The sequence below is a fragment of the Panthera pardus genome, unplaced genomic scaffold (assembly GCF_024362965.1).
Source record: "Panthera pardus isolate Hobbes unplaced genomic scaffold, ASM2436296v1 HiC_scaffold_22, whole genome shotgun sequence".
Classification (NCBI taxonomy): Eukaryota; Metazoa; Chordata; class Mammalia; order Carnivora; family Felidae; genus Panthera; species Panthera pardus.
In genome coordinates this window covers 55,078,056-55,098,033 of record NW_026526788.1, presented here as the reverse complement: position 1 = coordinate 55,098,033, position 19,978 = coordinate 55,078,056, and the positions used below count along the sequence as shown (strand labels likewise).

General features: G+C 50.6%; 1 protein-coding gene across 1 annotated transcript in view; it reads left to right on the top strand.

Annotated features, from left to right (window-relative positions):
- The first annotated feature begins 574 nt into the window (after nucleotides 1-574).
- The window catches only part of TLL2 (tolloid like 2), a 121,498-nt gene continuing 102,094 nt past the window's right edge, over nucleotides 575-19,978 (top strand). Inside the window, exon 1 of the mRNA XM_019458966.2 lies at nucleotides 575-1,013. Within this exon, the coding sequence (XP_019314511.2) occupies nucleotides 815-1,013 (199 nt within the window). The 5' untranslated portion in view covers nucleotides 575-814. The remainder of the gene's footprint in view (nucleotides 1,014-19,978) is intronic.

Sequence of the window (19,978 nt, the reverse complement as noted above, 5' to 3'; positions counted from 1 at the left end):
AGCCAGCGCCCGTCATGGCCGGACGAGGGATGTTGAAAAAGCTGAGAGAATCGCAATCTGTGATTTTTTTTTCCCCCCTCTGAGCTGAAAGCTCCCGGACAGAAGATTAACTTCATTCTTACAGAGAAACGATTGTCCGAAAGCACCCAGCCAGTTGGTAGCGACGCGGACCGCTCACATCGGGTTCGTGTGCTCGGAGCCTTAACCGCCGCTGCCTGCCTTCGCCCACGTGTGCATCGGGGAGTTGTAAAGTGAGTTGTGAGGCTAAAACGAGGCGGGAAGTCCAGCCTTGATCGTCAGAAGCAGCGTTCTCCGGGGCCGGAGGCCGCGGTGGCGTCCGGAGAAGGGCGCCCTCGGCTCGGTGGGAGCTCGGCGGGCCCCGGGCCCTTGCCTTCAGCATCCTCACCTCGCTCCCCTTCCTCCGAAGTTGCGGAGGTGCCGGGAAGAGGAGGGGCCTCGCCTCGGGCGCCCGAGTGATTGGCTGCCCGGGGCCCCTGGCGAGGGCTGTGTGGTCCAGCCCGGGTGGAGAGGGGCGGAGCGGCCACTGCTCCAACCACCGCCACCACCGCCACAGTCGCAGCCGCCGCAGCCTCGGCCGCCGGGCAAGTAGCTCTGAGCGGCGGCTTGCTGGGCGCCCCGACGCGGACCCGGGCGCCGCGCTCTGCTCGCTCCGCGCCCGAGCCATGCCGGGCAGCCGCGCGTAATTTCCGTGCCCCGGCCGCCGCCGACCTGACCCTGTGCACGGTCCCTGGCCCGAGCCGAGCTTTCCGTGCACGCAAGCAACTCCCTCGGTCTCCGCCGGCCCCTCGCAACCATGCCCCGGGCGACTGCTCTCGGGGCCCTGGTGTCACTGCTGCTGCCTCTCCCGCTGCTGCTGCTGCTGCTGCCGCCGCTGCCCCGCGGCGCCGGGGGGCTCGCGGAGCGCTCGGACGCCGCCCCGGACTACTCGGCGCTGGAAGGCGAGGAGGGCGCGGAGCAGCAGCTGGAGCATTACCACGACCCGTGCAAAGCCGGTAGGTGCCGCGGCCGCCGCCGGAGAAGTCCGGCAGAAGTTTGCCTTTGAAATGCAAATGAGTGGTGGGCCAGCCTGCGCTGCCGTCTGTGGGGCGGGTCTCCCTCCCCTTCCCCCGAGATTCCCCGGCTCCCCGGGAAAACAATGCCACTCCGGCTGGGACGTCCCGGCCGCGGGCCTGCGGCGCGCCCCGGGTGACGGCCGCGGGAGCGTTCCCACAGCGGAGGAGGGCGGGCGCCCCGGCCGTCTGACAGCCAGGTGCTCCGCACGAGCCGCTGCCGGACGCGCGGGGCTGGGCGCGCCGCTCCCGGGCTCAGATGGAGCCGCGGCCCCGGTTTCCCCGCGTTTGCAAGTTGTGCGCAAAGTTTCCCGACATCTCGTGCCTGCTCTTGGGAAGAGAAGAAGAAGAAGAAAAAACAAAAAACAAAAACCGGAAAGCTGCACAGCGGGCAAAGGGAAAGTGGTGGCCGAGGAAGAACGCGCGTGACCCGAGTTGCCGAAAACTTCCCTGTAGCCCCCTGAGCGTGGTCCGGGCCTGGGGGTCGCGGAGATGGAAGCCGGCAGGTGCTCTAATCCCTCAGGAAGCGGCGCCCCGGGACGCGCGGGTCTTTTCTGGCGCACGTTTGGTTCGGGCGCCGCAGCTCCCTTCCCGAAGCCACCAGCCGTCTCGTGTGTCCCGAGGGGCGTGGCTTCCGAGCCCAAGCGCTCGGGGCCTCAGCGCCACCGGGGCCAGAGCGCAGGTTCCAGGGAGCCGGCAAGTCTGGGGAGCTCCGGCCGCCGAGACAGAGCGGTCCTCACTCTCCTGAGAGATGGGCTCGGAGGCCCGGCCACCGGCCAGCGGCCAGCGGCCCGCAGAGATGAGCGCACGGAAAGGAGAGCGCGGCCTCCCTCCTTTCCTAGCGCTGTGCTCGGCCGGGCCTGGGGGGGGGGGGGGGAGCACCGTGGCCAGCGGCCCCACTCTTTCACTCCCTGGAGACCTCTGGTAGCCTCAATTCATTGGGGACGGTAATTATAGGAGGTCTCGGGTGATTTATGGGAAAATTCTCTGCAAATGGAAAAATGAGGTGGTCCTGTAATTATTTGTATTGTTACTACAGCGGCTGTGGGCTAGGCTGGGGGTCAGACGGGTCAGCACTGGGTGAAGTCTGGGGAAAACCAGGTTACTAGGAGGCTGGAGGGCCGAGGGGTTGTGAGACCTGAGAATCTCGTGAAGGTTGAAGATCAAACCAGGCTTGAGGGCCCTGGTCTTACCCTGCAGGAATACCCCTCCAGAATTCCCACCTATTCCTGTACCTGGTGGGGCCTCTGAGTTAGGAAGGTGGGCAGAAGTGTTGGGTCATTTGAAAACATATCAGCAGGTAGCATGTCCCTACCGAGGTCTCTCAGTTCTCACGCCACCCAGCTCATGACCAGGGAGAAGGGGCTCTGGAGCACCGGTGGAATGGTGGTGGCCTTGCCCTGAAAAGAGAGAGACACTGAGGCTGTGAAAATGGGATGGGTGAATCAGCCATCCCCTGGACTTGTCAGATCCTGGACTCTACTGGATGTGTGCTGGGGGATCTGGGAGGCAATATGGGTGTGGGCGTCTGGGGCCTGGACTGGGGAAGCCATCAGACTGCTCAGGAATGTACTGAGCACCTCTGGTATGCTGGGTGCTGATTTGGGTGCTGCAAATCTGGGTGAACCAGGCCTGGGTCTGTCTGTGAGAGCTCCCCGGCTCCCGGTCTCGGCCTTGTGGAATAACCCTAAGGCAGATTTGCCTCTTTGGGGCCTCATTTTTCTCCAATAATTTTGTAGAAAATGCCAGATAACCAGGGCATGCGTGTTCCGTGACTCTTTGCAGACAGGATGGGATGGGCAGGCAGGGCTGGAAAGTAGAGGATCTTGGGAGCTTGGTTTCAGCCTGCTCCAGGCATGTTCCACAGCCATCCTTGATCTTCACTTTGCCTTGGCCTCTCCTTAAGCTGTACTCATTCTAAGAGCGGCCAGAAGAGGGCGATGGCAAGGGAGACCTGGGGAAAAGGTCGCATCTCTGGCTGTCCGTGCTCCTGGAAATTCCCTGAGCTAGGAAAAGCCCTCTGGAAGGACAAAAAGCATTTCGCCAGGGCATTGAGACCTCAATAAAAGGACATGCCTCTCAGCTCAAGGGGGCACACTGCATTTCCTGGGTCCACATTTAAACCAAATTATTAGGGGCAGCCTCTCACCCTATCCCAGTCAAATCCTAACCTCCTGACTCCTCTGCCAAGAAGGGGGGCTTCAGGATTTTGAATCTAAAACACCTCCCGCCTTCCCGTTCTCGAGTGGGGGTCCCCACTATGCTGCAGACACAGAGTGCATAGAGGAGAGTCTTGGATCTGATCCTGGTCTCTCAGGAGCTGAGTTAACCTCAAACAAGTCCCCTCCTCTTTGGGCCTCAGTTGCTCACCTACAGGACAAGGTGGTTAGATTTGTTAAGGTTGCAAACTGACAGTCCCAGGGAGCTGGTTCTCTTGGTCCACAAAACTGTCTTGCCCTGTGTGCACTTCCCACCTTGTGGGTATTTGAATTTGTGCCCCCGGTTCCTTCCTACTTAGTGTTCTGAGATTCTGTGACTTTTGCTTCCAGCTCAGTCTCTCAGAGGCTGACCAAACGGGTAAGTGTTTCACAATTTACTATTTTACTATTTTCCATTTCACTGCTTTTAACATTTTCAAAAACATTTTACCCTTTTAACATTTACGAATTTTATCATTTCCTCTGCCATTTACAAGCTTCTGTGACCTATTCAAGACACATATTTTCTCTGTGCCTTATTGTCCTCATTTATAAATGAGGATGATTCCTAATAGATTAACGTGCTTAAAACAGTGCCTGTTATACAGTTAGATTCTTTTTTTTTTTAATTTTTAAATGTTTATTTTTGAGAGAGAGAGAGAGAGAGCGCGCAAGTCCAAGAGGGGGCAGAGAGAGAGGGAGGGAGACACAGAATCCGAAACAGGCTCCAGGCTCTGAGCTGTCAGCACAGAGCCCAATGTGGGGCTCGAACTCATGAACTGTGAGATCATGACCTGAGTGGAAGTCAGACACTCAACTGACTGAGCCACCCAGACACCCCTACAGTTAGATTCTTTACAGACAGGTTTTCTAGAAACTTGAAAGAAATCTTCCTGTGGACCTTCAAAGCAAGTTTGAAACTGTAACATTTAACAAATAAACAATCTACCTAATGCTGTAAAAAAGGATGTTTTCAAATCAGATGCCCGTGGAGTGGGAGTGTGTGCAATCCTCCTGGCCTGGGGCTAGGGAGGTATGCTGGTCTTTCTGGGCATGGTCTCTGCCTGGCTCTGCTGTTTTGTTTTTCATCTTAAACTGTAAGTGGGGCCAAGGGTTCAAATGACAGTGAGTTACAGGACATGCTCTCAGCCACCATGCTTCTGAGAACAACCTTTGCAAAGCTTCTGAGGACTTCCCTGCCTGCTTGCCCTCATCTACAATTCTTTAGCTGGATTCAGAACCAGAAGGCCTAGGTCCTTTTCCCTTTTACTCTCTGTGTGGCCTTGAGCAAGTCACTTCACCTCTCTGTGCCTCAGTCTTCTCATCTGCAAAATGGGGATGGGAATAAACCACTTGCCTTGTAGGGCAGACCTGAGGCTACTTGTAGCTGGATTCCTCAGACAAGGACTTGTGTGTTGCTGGTTCATTTGGGAGGTGATCCCAAGAAGCAGGAAGAGTAGAACAAGGAAGGAGGAAATCCAGCGAAGGTAACTGCTTTCATTGATGGAGTCTTGCATGCACCAGGACCTCTGCAAAGCTTCCATAAAGTCTCCTCGAATTTCCTACCCATTCAAGAGGGGGTTGGAACATTTTCTCCAAAGGCTGCTGTCCTTCACCGTTTGCTCCCTGTTCCTTTGATTCCTGTGTAAAAAAAACCACTGAAACTCAGTGGTGTAGAACAACAACCATTTTATTGTTTTGGTGATTCTGTGGATCAGGAGTTTGGAAGGGGCAGCGCAGAGGTGATTTGTCTCTGCTCCACAGTGTCTGAGCCTCTGCTGGGAATACTTGTAGGTTGGCAGTGGGGAAGGGGGGTGACTTGACAGCTAGGGGCTGGAATCATCTGGAGCCTCTTTCGGTCACAGCTGGTGCTTCGAGCCTGGCTATCGCCTGGGACCTCAGTGGAACTGTTGGCCAGAACACCTACAAGTGGTCTCTCCATGTGGGCTAGTTAGGCTTCCTCACAGCATGGCAGCTTGATTCTAAGTGCACGCATCCCAAGAGAACCAGATGGAAACTGTGTTGCCTTATGTGGCCTTGCCCCAGAAACCGCCTATCATCATTTCTGCCATGGTCACAGCCTTCACAGATTCAAGGGGCAGGGACATAGACCCACCTCTCCATGGGAGGAGTATCAAAGTCACGTTGTTAGAAGAGCATGTGGGATGCAGGCTATTGTCACAGCCAGTCTGGGAAAATAGGACCTGCCACGCTCCTCCAGGCATTAACTTCCCGGTACGGCCAGCCTTCGTCTGCACGTGCTAGTGCCGTGGTCAGACAGATTCAAGTTCTTAAGCAGAAAAGTGGGGAGGCATGCAGCGATGCATGGAGCTGCCTCGAGTTAAGCTGAGGGTACGTGACTCAGATCACCAGAATTGTCTACGTGAAGCTCAAACCGTGGGAAAGTGCTTTGTAAACTGTAAAGTGCCGTATAGCCTTTTGGATTTATTAAACCCAAGGAAACTGGCTGGCAGCCAGCTTTACTTTTCAGCCGGTGGCTTGATAAATGCCAGCGCCTTCCTCCCGGCTCTATGTTGACATATGGCAAAATGTATATTGCTACATAAGTAAATATAGTCAGTGGCCCCTGATGGCTTATGGCTGAGGAGCCAGTGGTGAGGGTGCTGGCCTGGGAGCTACTCTTTCCTCATGAGGAAGCCTGCAATCCCTTCCCACCCTTTCAGACCTCACCTCTGCTCGGAACATGGGGCCCTACTCTACCTTGTCTTTCTCTCCCAGACACAGTGGCCGTACCAGTCAGGCCCTGATTTTCGGGGCCATCCAGAGCCCTCGAGGACAGTACACTCTGGGGCAGCTGTTGCCAGCAACCCTCACATTACTGATGCGAGGCCAGAATATCACAGTCTGTGAGGTCAGGGACTTTTGTCTGCTTGAGTCCCTACCATAAGCCTCGTGCCTCGAGCAGCGCCTGGCACGTCGTAGGTGCTGGTCAGTATTTGCTGAATGAGGGAATGATGATTTTGGCCCTGTGTGATTGGGTCTACGGCTGAAGGCGCCTCCAAGCTCACTGTCCGCCTGGGAAGTAGTGAAGCAGACCCAGCCCAGTGGGCTGCAGCCCTCCTAAAAGTGCTCAGGGAAGAGTTGGGGGATCATGGGGTCCTGGGAAGTGCTCCCCTCCAGAGCTCCCCTCCATCCTTCATGGCAGAGGCAGGTGCCCTGGTTTCTTAAGCACAGTTGTGAGGATTCCGTGGTGCCTTGGAGGCCTGTCTCCCTGGCGGACCCTGTTCCCATCGCCCTGGCGCCCCTGCTCTCTCCTGTCAGGCTCCCACCGCCATGGGCCACACTCAGGGGAGGGCACCTGGCCTTTTTACAACTTTATTTTCATTCCTATTTGTCACGATGCCCTTTTATCAGCAGGTGCTGATTTGATGGAGTAAAAATATTTCAGGGCTGTATCGAAATGAAAGTTAATTTTCCCACTTCTCCATGCAGGAGTGATATCTAGCTCATCTCTGTTCCTAATATTTCACCCCGCAAAGTGCACTGGGGCAGGGCCTGAGGTGGTTAAGAGCATAGGCTTTGACACCTGACAGACCCGGATTCAAAATCTGCTGCCTATGCAGGGCTCTGTGACCTTGAGTAAGTTACTTAACCTCTCTGTGCCTCAGTTTCCTCACTTGAAAAGAACTGTTAATATTCACTATTTAGGGTTGCTACAAGGATTAAGCGATTCAGTGTTTGTCAAGTGCTTAGCTTTTGGTACAGGCAGGTGTTCAGTGTTTGATGTATACATTATTAGAGCACAGAGTGGTACTCACAACTACTTTTTGAGTTCTTTTGTTGACATGCTATAGAGGAATTTGAATTTTTGTAATAAATGAACAATTTAATTCAGGTGGTATAGTCAGGGATTCTTAAGGTCAGATCTGATAATTATTGATAAACAGTGTCTCCTAAGTAATTGAAGGGCGAATGTTACGGTATGTGAGTTATAGCTCAACAAAGATTTCTTTAAAAAGTAAGAGAAGGTGAGGACGAGCCAGGGCAGAGTTGGGGGAGGAAAGGCACTGTCTCGGACCCTGAGTAACTGTCATACAGAGACACAGCAACTCAACCAAGCAGGCGGAGAGAGTGTGGCCATCGGATGCCCAACAGAACCTAGAGGTCCCAACGGTGGCTAAGACTCAGACTGGGGCAAGCAGCATCTGGGAGAGGGAGGCCAGGAAGGGGCCCCGTTTGGATGATCATGTTCCAAGAGTTGAGTGATAGCTAGAAGACCACCCCACTGATCTTTAGCCTGTCCCCAGGAATAGACAGGTGGCTGTGTCAGTTCCCATTTTGCATAGGGAGAAACCGTGCATTTTGTCCAGACCTTCGATGGTCCTGTGACTTCCAGCGTTGTCTTTGTAGACAGAGCTCAAGTTCTGCAGACAGAGAAGTCCTCAGTGGCATCGTCCAAGGCGGATCCCCAACTCTGACATCAGTGGAACCCATTGTTTTCTTCTTTGTCCTTGCCAGTTGTACAGTGATCGGTGTCTCACACCCTCTTCTGGAATGGCAATATGGGTTGGGAGCGTGCCCTTTAATCCTCTGTCCAGTGAGACAGAGAGGAGGAGCAGGGCAGTAGTTGACCCACGGAGCCATTCGCAGCAGCCCCGGATCTGCAGGGCACCCACCAAGCACAGGGCCACGCACTGGGCATGGTGATCTAAGTGTCAGTTGGACCTAGCCCTGTCCCTGGGAGCGTCCAGCTCAGGGCTGGGCATGGCCTCCTCAGCAAGAAGATGCTGCTGATGGAAGCTGGGTGTAGAAAGGTCGGCAGCATTCAGTAGCACCTCCTGTGGTCAGTTTGGGACCGTCGCTTCTCACTGCTTCTCCAGCCGCTCTCACGACACTAACCGGCTGGGGCGAGCTGCTCCCCAGCCTGTTGGCTCTGCACCCAAGCTTTGGAGACAGGCTGACTTAGGTTTTCCTTCTCATCTCTGTCACTTAATAGCTGTGAAACCTTGGGCAAGTCTCACGGTCTTTAAAGCCTTGTTTTCATCGTCTCTATAATGCGATTAATACAAACTCCTGTTTTGCAGGCTTGTTGTTATAAAAAAGGCACTCAATACTGTGCTTAGCAAATGGAGTCATTCAATAAATATGAAATATTACAGTAATTCTGTGGCCCTGGAGAGCCTGCCATGTGCAAAAAGTGTGTGGATTAAATTGAGTCATGTGAATAGCACCACCACCTTCCATGCTATGAGAGAGCAGACTCGAGAGACAAACTGCCCGGGTTCAGATCCTAGCTATACCACTTAATGCCTGTGGCACCCGACGCAACTTCTTAAGCCCTCTAGACCCCAATTTCCTGGTCTATAAACTGTGGATACTAATATCTACCACATAGGGTTATTATGAAGATGACATGTGTTAATATAGACAAAGCCTTAGAATAGTGCCTGGAACATGGCAAATATTCAGTAAAGATTGTTTTTATTACTATCATCCCACAGAAACTTAGCAAGGTTTCCAATGGTAGGAAACCGAGTATTTGAACAGCTGATGCCAGACAATGATGTTTCCAGAGCTTTACGTTTCCTGATGATGCTGATGCTGATAGTTCCTCCATATCCAAAAACCTTGGTCTGAAAACAAATTTGCCGTGAAGGTCATTGGCTTCCCTGATGTTAGGAGTGGGGTGTGGTTTCATGCCCTGCAAGCCAACCAGGTGTCTAGGCCCCACTGAGAAGTCCGCCCCTGACTGCTTAGAGATTGGTGAATGGTATTGGCTGGGGCCCCCATTCAGCCAGTGGCTCTCTCTGGCCACTCTTCTTTCTAAAAGCATCCATTCTTCCAGATTTCAAGTAGCAAGCAGGATTTGGGACCACACCACACTTGATGGTGGCACAGTCCTTCTGCCATGAACACCTACTCAAGCAATCTGAATAGAGGATGTAACTTCATTGATCCCCAAACTTTTGCCTTCTTACCTCTCACCGTACTTTTTAAGAGGAGAACTACAATTATATTAATCTTCACAGTGGTTACAACATTGGCTTAGAACTTTGGACCATCCATACCTGATGTTTTTCAAAGCTCTTTTCCCTCTCCTCTCTCCATTGGTCTCTCAAGCTGCCAGGAGATGATCTGAGCACTCACAGAAGATGATCTGGGCTCTTATGATCCTGTGGGCGTTGGGAGATGTGGTCTGGGTGCTACACAGCGGGAGAGGCTGGGCTGGGGCCTACATGGAACATTGAACTTGTAAGCGGTGGGGCCAGGGCCTCCCACCCCTGTTGTCTTCTCTAAGCACATGGCCGCTCCAAACCTGGAGCTGCTCCCCTTCTCCTGAACCCTTCCACACAGTCAACAAGCACCTCTGTGCTGCCTGGTCTAAAGGTCACGTTGGTGCACTTGTTCCCCAGAACACCATAGCCCACCACCTTCTCTCTACCTTTCTCTCTATCCTTGGCTGGGACTCCAACAAAGATGAGACAGTTCTGGCCTTCAAAGTACCCTGAGTCCCAAAGCACAGGGGGAGAATGGTACAAGGCATCTGTCCCTCTCTGTTCCTCTATCCGTTTCCCTGAAGGCCCGGGGCAGTGCGTGGTGTCAGGTCGGTTGAGGATGATGGGCCCAGCCACTCTCCTCACCCGAGGGAGAGGACTTAGATGGCCCATGTTTCCCAAGGAGGCTTTGGGTGAGTGGCCCTCCGGGTCGCAGAGCAGGTCAGTGAACCATCATGTTTAAGACACTGTTTTTGGCATCAGTCAGCCCATGTCACGAAGCCTGCCTCTGTCCTCATTACTTGTTTGGTTTTGACTAAGTTCTTTACCTCTCTGAGCCTCAGCTTCCATATTTGGAAAATGGGAACGATATGAAAGCCCATCATGTAGGTTTGTTTGAGGATTAAATGAGGCAGCAAACAGAAGTGTTTTGTGAGCAGTTATTGTTAGTTCTTCTCCTTGCTGTGATTATTATTACTCATGTTACTGTTCCCCATTTAAGAATTTCCCCAGAAGTGACAATCTCTCCGTGGCCTGTGTAGGCTTATCTCTCCCTCTCAGGGCTGCAAAGAGTTCTCTTGGGATCCATAGCATGTGGCGAGTGATAATTTATTGCTCCACAGCTCGCTTGCTCTCATCCATGAAGCAGAGGGAGGATGACAGATAAACCAAATGCATATAAGCAGGTTTCTCATGGTATCCTCTTAGCCTGCTCATAATACAGTTCTGCCTGGATGCAAACATAGCAACAGGAACCGAGCTTTCCTGCTGATTGGTTACAGACCTATCTGTGATCACGCCACCCTCTAACCACTTCTGTCAATTACCAATAAATATTCTCAAGCTCGCCTGCACGAGCACTTGAGTGTTGACGTTCAGACCTGAGCCTTTGCCCGCTCCGCCAGCTGGGCCACTTATCTCTCGGCTCATCCTGCAATTTGCACCAAGCCTCCTCCCCTTCCTCCCACCTGGGTTACTGGCCTTGAGTTGATGTGAGTCCTGTGTGAGCCAGTTTCCCACAGGAGCAGGCTACCTTCCGCCCTAAAACCTTTTCACGTCCCTGGGTCAGTTCTCCCCATGGAGCTGGTGCTGGTTTCCCATCCTCTCACCCTGGACTCACATTGCTCCCTGGGGCTGAGCCCCCTGGAGGCAGGTACCATGTGGTACTAGAGTCCACCCAAGTGCTTCACCCAGAAGCTCTGGCACCATCCTGGATGCCTGTCTTTCCCCTCCTCTCTCATGCAGTCCAACCCAAGCCCTGCTGATACACGTCCCTCCCATCTCCATTGCCACCTTCTGGTCTAAGGTGGGCTTCCAGCTGGGCTGTTGCGACAGTGCCTGAACCTATGCCCCTGCTGCCCAGCTTCCTTCCTGCAGTCTCTTTTCCACATTGTAGGCAGAGTGATCTTTTTGAAACTCATGTTTGATCATGTTTACAAAGTCAGATCTGCTTACGACCCTCAGCTTACGTATCATACCCCCCATCCCTGACCCTCCAAGGGCTTCCCAGGCCCTGATCTCGATCATATCTCATCTCTTAAATCTCTCATCACCTTTGGTTCCCTACATGGTACCTTTTACCATCTGTTACTGGGTATAGTCATTGGTGTGATTATTTGCTCCTTGCCTATCTCCATATGAGACAATGAGCTCTAAGGCATAGAAACTAGACTCCTTTGATTTCCAGGTCATCAGCGCAGTGCCTGGCACATGGTGGGTGCTCAAGTAATATTTGCCAAATGAGAATCTGAGCAAGTGAGATACCATAGGGATTTGGAAAAGGTAGCAATCACCATAAAAAAAAAAAAATCAAGGAAGGCTTCCTCCTAGTAAGCCTAGAAGGATAGATGGGATTTGAAGGAGGTGGGTGCAGGGGAGGGCACATAAGGTAGAACAACCTGAGTCCTGGTGAGGCAACAGGAATGCTTTTGATGTATCTGGAGCTGGGTGATTATTCTGGTTTGCTTTTCAGAGCAGTAGAGATAAGACTGAAAGAAGCTTGGAACAGCGAATATCAAACTGAGACATTTGAAGCATGTCCCTTAAAAAATGGGGAGCTATTGATGTTTTTCGAGCAGAGCACTCTTACAGTGAAGACATACATGCTTAGGGTCTGTAGAAGCAGGAAGTAGGAGGACAATCAGGAGCTCTAGGCCTAGGAGCATAAGGACCGGACTTGGGCTGTGACCTCAGGAATGAAAAGGAAGGGAAGATGGGAGGGAGATCATAGATCTGTGTGTGGGAGAAGCCCCAAGCTGAGCTGCATCTCAAAATCAGAGTTGACACATGAATGAGTTCATCAAGGCATGCTCAGTAAACATTGGGGTGTCCTTGAGATGCGCAGGAAACGGAGATTTTTTTTTTAACGTAAAACAGTTTTCTTAATTACACAGCTAATACACATCCACTGGAGAACATTTAGAAAATATAAAGAGCAAGTAAGAGTAAAAATTTCCGGTAATTCCATGGCCTGGAAGTAATTGTTAACCTTTTATTGTATATTCTTCCAAAGAAATTCTCATGCATGTTTATAATGTTTTTTCTTTAAATGCTGTACATACTGCTTTGAACCTGCTGGTATTTCATTTTCACTTAGCACCATGAACTTCTTTCCATGATAATAAAGCTGCTTTTGTAATACATGTCAATTTAAATTGTTCTGTACATCACTGTATAGATGCATCATAATTTGTTTCGTCAATCCCCTTTTGTTGGACATAGAGATTTTCCCCAATCTTTTCTTCTGTTTTTATAAACAGTGATGCTGGAGTCATCCTTGTTGCTAGATTTTTATGTACATTTAACGTGATTTCTTTTTTTTTTTTTTTTTAATGTTTTTTAACGTTTATTCATTTTTGAGAGGCAGAGTGTGAGCGGGGGAGGGACAGAGAAAGAGGGAGACACAGAATCTGAAGCGGGCTCCAGGCTCCAAGCTGTCAGCACAGAGCCCGATGCGAGGCTCAAACCCACAAACCGTGAGATCATGACCTGAGACAAGTCGGGCGCTCAACTGACTGAGCCACCCAGGCGCTCCTAACATGATTTCTTTAGAAAAAAAAAAAAATCCCTACATGTAGAATTGCCGAGGCAAAACTGTAGATGCTTTTAGAGCTTCTGATTCTTCTTTTCAAATTGCCCTTTAAGCCTGGGTGGCTCAGTCGGTTGGGCATCCGACTTCGGCTGAGGTCACAATCTCACGATCCGGGAGTTTGAGCCCCGCGTCGGGCTCTGGGCTGATGGCCCGGAGCCTGGAGCCTGCTTCTGATTCTGTGTCTCCCTCTCTCTCTGCCCCTCCCCCGTTCATGCTCTGTCTCTCTCTGTCTCAAAAATAAATAAACGTTAAAAAAAAAATTCAAATTGCCCTTTAAGGTTTTTTTTTAATTCCTTTGAACTTCCACTAAGGTTAACTTTCTGTATTCCAGTTTTAAAATCTTTAAAAATCTTTGCTGGTTTGATAAGAAAATGATTTGCATTTCTCCAATTTGTGTTTATATTGTTAATTATATTTCCTTTTCAAATGATGTTGAACCTTTAACAATTGATTTTGGCCGTTTGCATTTCTTTTGCTATGTGCATTTCTTGTTTATGCTGTGTTTATTTCCTGTGTTTTTTCCTCTTCTGAGTTTTTTTTTTCTTTTATTCATGCTCATTTTGCTAATTGGATGGTCGTTTTTTTAACATTTTGTAGAAACTTAAATTTTAGGAATTTCAACCTTTTATCTGTCATGTTTGTCACAAATAATTTGAGGGGAGAAGATTTGTAAAAAGCAGAAAGTTTATTCTGTACCTTATCATTCCCTTTGTCCGTGGTGATAATTGCATGGCTGTACCATCTAAGCTTTTGAATTTGCTAGTAGTGGACCCAACATTAATTGGCTGTGTCCATCAAGGTCCAGTTGGGAGACTAAAATCATACCAGTAATTTGAGAAGTAATTCAAAAATTTAATATAAAGGATTATGAACTAGCAAAAGGGAAGTGGTTACTGGAGAATTCTAAGGAAAACAGAACCAGCAGACGTGGGGAGTAATTACTAGGAGTAAACTTCAGAGAAAGTGCACCCCCACCCACCCACCCAGACAAAATTTGTAATTTCATAGGAGAGAACGTGGCCCTGGTCCAGTGGAGGTTGGAGAAATTCACTGAGGTGCCACAAGAAAAGACTGATGAGTGAGGAATCGCCCTTTGGAGTTTGGGCAAAACTCTGAAGGGTGGGCATGGGTGAGTCTCCTGAACACCGCTGGCAACCACTCCATAGGAACAAGAAAGATGAGACCACTGGCCTAGGAAGAAAAATCCCTTCCTCTTGCTCTGTCCCTCTAGTGCCCTCTACTGATAAAGCCGATTGTCGTGCCAGCTGGCAAAGGAGGAATGTTTCCAGGGTGCAACTCCAGTATCACAAAGCATGAGAAGAAAGGGTAGATTTACAGCTGAGAAACAAGACATTGGTAGCTGGAACATTGGTTAAACAAGCTAGAAGTTTCTTCGTCGCATCAAAGTCTGGAGGTTCCGCAGTGCAGGGCCAATATGGCCTCTGCTCCAGAAAATGCTCCAGGATGCAGTCTTTTTACAACTTGCCCGTCCATTCTCCCGAGGTTGAGGCCCTGTCCTCCTGGCCCAAGATGGTAGCCAGAGCGCAAACCATCACATACACAGTCTAGACATGGAAGACACGGAAAAGAAAAAGGCACAAAGGATGTGGGAGAAAAAGTTTCCCAGGAGATGCCATTTGCCACTTCGGCTTTATCTTATTGGTCACGGGGCCACAGATAGCTATATGGAGTCTGGGGGATATTTCTTCTGGAAGGCCTGGAACTGAAAATCAGAGGTTCCATTATTATGGAAGAAGTGAGAAAAGGTATTGGTGGACAATAAGCAATTTCTGCCATGATAGACTAAACTTGCTAGACCTTTATGAAGAAAATTTAGTCAAAATGATGATAAGTTCATTTTCATTATTGAACATTAGCCAGATACACAAGGTAAGTTCTTAGAGTAAAATCTGGTAGAATGTTAGAACGGGAAGGAACCATTGGGATTATTTATTCTAAATTTTTCATGTTTCCTGTGAGAACCCTGAGGGCCTGGGAGGGGCAGTAACTTGTCCAAGTTCACACGGACAGCTACCGGCAGCTGTGGCCTGGAGGTGGGTGCCAGGTCTCTCTACCCTCTGCCCAGCATATCTTTCTTTCCAATCTCTGCACTACTTGGGGTCTCCAGGGGGCCTTTGTCTTCAGAATGAGTCCTGCATAATTGTGCTGGTAACTTGTGGCTCTATGCAAGATCATTCCACAGTGGAGATATTAGGGCTTATGAGATATGCCTGGTCCCGGAATCAGGCACATAAGATACAAAATTATAGCCCGAGAAGCTCTGGCTTTAAGGACCTAAACTGCACCCTTCTCTCCAATACTGAGTGGAGGCCTGTGAGCTCAGGCTGTGGGAACATAGCAAGTGTGAGACAGCAGTGGGTCATATTCTGCTGGAATTAAGCGGTGAAAAGTGTTCTCTTAGGCCAAAGTAGCCAATCACCTTACTAGTCTGAATGCCACCGTCCTGTTTAGCTATGGAAATAACATAACGGAAGGATTTTCTTAGCACAGTGATGTGAGGCAGGGTCCCAGCAGGAAACAGACCTTACCCTAGATGTTTCGAGTGAAGAGACCTTCATGAAGAGACTACTTACGGAGGCAGGGTTAAGGAACAAAGAAAAGCATGAAGCACCCAGAGGCGAGTAAGCCACCCCTGTGGCTGAACGGACAGGGAAGGAGCAGTGCTGTTGGAGCTGGAACCGAGCAGGAGGGGAAGTGGCCGAGGGATGCACCTGCTATGAGAGACAGCACCAAAGGAGGGAGAAAGATGGGAAGAAAGGCCTGTGTCTCTCGCTCCCCTTCCATCTCATCTGCCAGGCTTCCTCCTGCTTGAGTACCACAAGAAGCCAGAGAACAGGGGTCGTGGCGGATGCAATCCATAGGATCAGCCTTCCCGGGCACAGAGCAGGGCAGAGAGGGTGGAGAGGAAGTACAGAAAGAATAACTTTAATCACAGCTCAGGCCTTGCTGCAGATATTCTTTCACAAGGACGGGAATACTTTTAGTATCTTTAAAAATACATATGTAAATGGCCAATGTGTGGCACTATGATGCCACTCCTCCCCCACGCCAAAGGCAGACATGGCTAATGGATCATGGAGCTCTTTTCCATGGGTCCAAGAAGTCACCTCACAGCGCTCAAAGAAACATCACCAACTGAGTGGGCATGGTACGTAAGATGAGACCTATTTTGAGCTATAAAGACTTAGATAACCTTGCAAGTATGGCCTACCTGCCTGCTCTTGCCAATCTAGTGGGTAATCCTTTCTTTCTGGGAAATAGCTGCATGGGTATTTCTTAAGCCAAGTGAGTCCTGCTTGGAAAGCCAAGATGTGGCGTGGCTCTGATATGCACTGATACAGCCATATTGTGATGTAGATGAAGAGGTGAGGCGGGAGGCCGTATCTGCCTTGAGCAAGGCGGCCACCAGCCCAGGCACTGGGAGGACTCCCTTGGCTCATCTGTAAAATAGGATGGTGTCAACCAAGGCAGAACTCCCTTGAGTTGGAATCAGCAGCTTTCAGAGCCCAGTTGCTCTGTCATAGCCGGCTGTATGTGGTGCTCTCCTCGGTCCTGACTGATCTTTGACGTGGAGTCCTCTGGATTCTAAGGCCTTGCTGTGTTTCTGGTGTGCACTCTCAGACTGCTGAGTTCAGACCGTAAGTGGCTTTGAGTAGGAAACCCTTAGCTAGAGCAAATGAATAATAGGTTATGAACGTTGGCAGCATGGTGTAGGGTGTCATGGCACATAGGCCCCAGCTCATGTGCCATTTCTATGAATTTGTGCTGGCCCTCTGCAGCACTGTGTTGGGATGGACTTGGAGGCAGTGTCCATGTTTGATAGACAGGAGGACCGTGATTAGGGATATCGCCGTGGGTAGAGGGGAACACGTGCCTGTCTCATATTTGACATCCCTGGTGTAGGGAAAGAGCACCTATTTCGAGCACATCATTTAACCTTCCTGGACCTCAGTTTCCTCACCAGGAAAAGAAGGACATTGCTTAGATGACTTTTAAACTCTGTCCAGCTTAGGAATTCCATGATTCAGACTAGTTTATAAAGAATGTGAAACTTGCCACAAATCTGATCCAATTAAAATATTTCCAGCTCCCCACTCCTTTCTGCCATATGTTGAGTAACTAAGCTATCTGTCCCTTGCGAGGGCCATTTCCCCAGGCTGGAGCAGCTGGAGACCCTGAGACAGGAGGCCTCCCATACTAAACAGACCTTACTCTTTAATCTCAACCAAAAGATCCAGGAGGCGTGATTCTCATCTCGCCCTGCTTCCTCTCCTCTGTCCTCCGAGAGCCCGAACCTCTCCCCTCGTGCTCTGCAAACGCGCCTGAATGCAGAGTCCTGAAATTTAGGTTCATGGTTTCAAAGTTCATGGTCCTGAGAATAAACAAAAAAACTATTGTGGTTGCATAGAGCTGTGGACCCCATTAACACCGCCCCATGAATATTTATAGTGTGAAACTACAAAAGAACATAGAGGCCATATTGTATTTCCTAGAACTTTCTTTCCATGGGGTCCTTTCTCTGTGGGTCACTTTAATGTAAGCTTTGCTTATTTAGTTGCACACTTTAAGCCGATTAACTTTTTACTAAAAAAAAAAAAAAAAATACCCCTCCCTGTTTGTTTGTACATACACTCCCTTGACAAAGATTCACAGAAAACTGCTTTAAACCTGTTCAATCCCTCTGCTGGAAACTTGGAGTGAACTAAATGTGTCTCTGGGTAGGATTTCCCTGTAACTGTTCTTCCGCCTCTGGCCTTGTTTCCCGGGAGGAATTCCGATGGTTATAGAATGCGTCGTATTTAGTTCCTCTGAAAATCTCGGCTTCTCTCTAGGCGACCCTTAGGGAGCACTAGCGAGATCCTTCCTTCGTGGCTTGTCATTGGGATGACAAAGGGCAGGCCCTGGGTGGGTAGATACCCTCTATTTCTCAAACAGAAATTGTAGGGAAATCAAACATTAGAGCTGGAGGACCTCAGAGGCCGCAGACTCTACTGGTCTCCAGACTTCAGTGAGCATGAGTCACCTGTGTGTGGGCGGGGCATGAATTTAAAATGCACATTCCTGGGTTCTGTCTCTGGAGTTTCTGATTTCATCAGGTCTGGGTTGGAGCTTGGGGATCATCACGGCAAGACACTCCTTAGACATTTGGAACCCAAGTGGTTTGTGGACCATGACTTGGGAAGCACTGAGCCGGTTCAGCTGTCTCCTTGTATGGGTGAAGAAAATGCCACCAGAGGGGAAAGTTGTCTGTCCAATGTCACACACAGCATCCACGCTCCCTCTTCCTCAATACAGCTGAAGCCTGTGGCTCCATAGTGCTTTAATCTGGGCTGTCGTGTCCTGAGATGCAGCTTTACTGTGGAACATTTGTGATGAGGTCCATACGAGGGAAGCTGATTGAAATATAAACCACCTCTCAGCACAGGCCCAAGTTGAAAGTGTAGATGTGAAGGTGAGGCCATAGCCTGGTTGGGGGAGGGGAGGGAAGAGAAGTGGAGGTAAGTACCTGTTGGAGGTCATTCTCATGGGAGAGATCAAGGTCTCCGTGGGTTTTGGAGTGAGACCCAGGGTGGGGCCTATTGCCAGGATAGACTGGGAAATAGTTGGGGGTATCCTCAAGCAATGTCAGCCCCTCCCCCCCCCCCCGCCTGTCCTCCTACTCTCTGGGTGCCAGGAAACAGAGTCCTGGGGAGAGTGTGGTTGGTGACAGAGGGTGACAGCAGAGTCAAAGCGGTCTCCCTCTGACTGGCTGGGCTTCTGCCTGGCTCACGGGCTTCCCAGCTCTGCGACCCCCAAACCAAGGGCCACTTACCACCACCAGGATCCCCCAACCAGACTTTCAGAATCTGGGGTAGGAAAGGGTGTTCGGGACCCCCTGGCCGTCCCCTCCTGCACTCTGACCCCTCCAAGCACCCTTGCGAGTAGCTCCTCTGGGAACAGAGCTGACCATGAGATCAGCCCCCACCTGGAGTCCCAATTTGAGAAACTGGGTCCTGTGCCAGGCAGTGAACTGAGCTCCAAGTTTAGAGCCAAAAGGTCTGATTTCAAGCCCCACCCACTTCTCATAGGCTGTAAACGTGGGCTGGTCATTAACTCCCCTAGGTCTTACTTCCCCCATAACATGGGGCTGACCGGTTCTTGCCCTGCTGTCCCCTGTGACTTCAAAGAGGAGCATGCCTTCACTCGTTCATTTATGCAAATGCTCTGCAGGCACTGAGCTGTGGGCTGGGTTGAGTGGTGGGGACAACAGGTGCAGGGGACTGTGAGGGGCTGTACCAAACTGAGGGACTCCTTGTGGCCTCCCACACCATGGGTGTTCTAACCGCCCCGAGCTCTGCTCCTGGAGTCCGAGCCTTCCCTTGGTTCCTGTGGTCTCACGTTCTACCTTGTTCTTGCTGTCCTTGGCGGTCCACACACATGGGTCCCCTGCGTCAACTGGGCCCCCCCACATGGGGCCCCTTCTGCCCCTGTCCTGACAGCACCTTGCTGCTTCTCACCACAGTGCCTTTGCTTACACTGCTCCGTCGGTCACATGCCCTTTCCTCTCGTTGCCCACTCAACAGCCTTCTGCTCCTCCAGTGTCACCCCCTCTGTGAGGCTTCTCCTGATTGCACCCCCACGACTACATTAGTCACTCCTCTGTAGGCCTCCTTCCCTGAGCAGCATGGATCATTGCGAGGCAAAGATGGATGGCAGTTGAGAGTGGACTTGAGAGGTGGCCCAGGGCAGATCGCCTTACCTCCTGAGCCTGCTTTTCTCATCTGAAAAATGATGCTGTGTATTGCGTGGAGTTGCCATTGGCAGGGTTAGAGGAGCAAAGGAGCTTGGCATCTGGCTGGTGCTCAAGAATGATCAATCCCTTTCTCTTCAGTGCCTTGCTCCTGGGAGAAGAACTAAAACATCAGATTTGGGAGAAAAAGAGGGCTGATCCAAGATAAAGGAGGATGCATTGGGAGGGCATAGTTCTGTGTCACTGGAAGTGTGTGAGAAGAGGCCATTCAGGCATCAGTTGGTGGGTTGGACCCAACGACCAGTAGGGCCCCTCCTAGGCCTCAGAGTCTATAATTCCTGGAGGAATGCTGAGTGGTGCAACGGTCTCCAAAAGGTGTTCCTTGGGACAGGATTCAGTGAAAAGAGATGCCA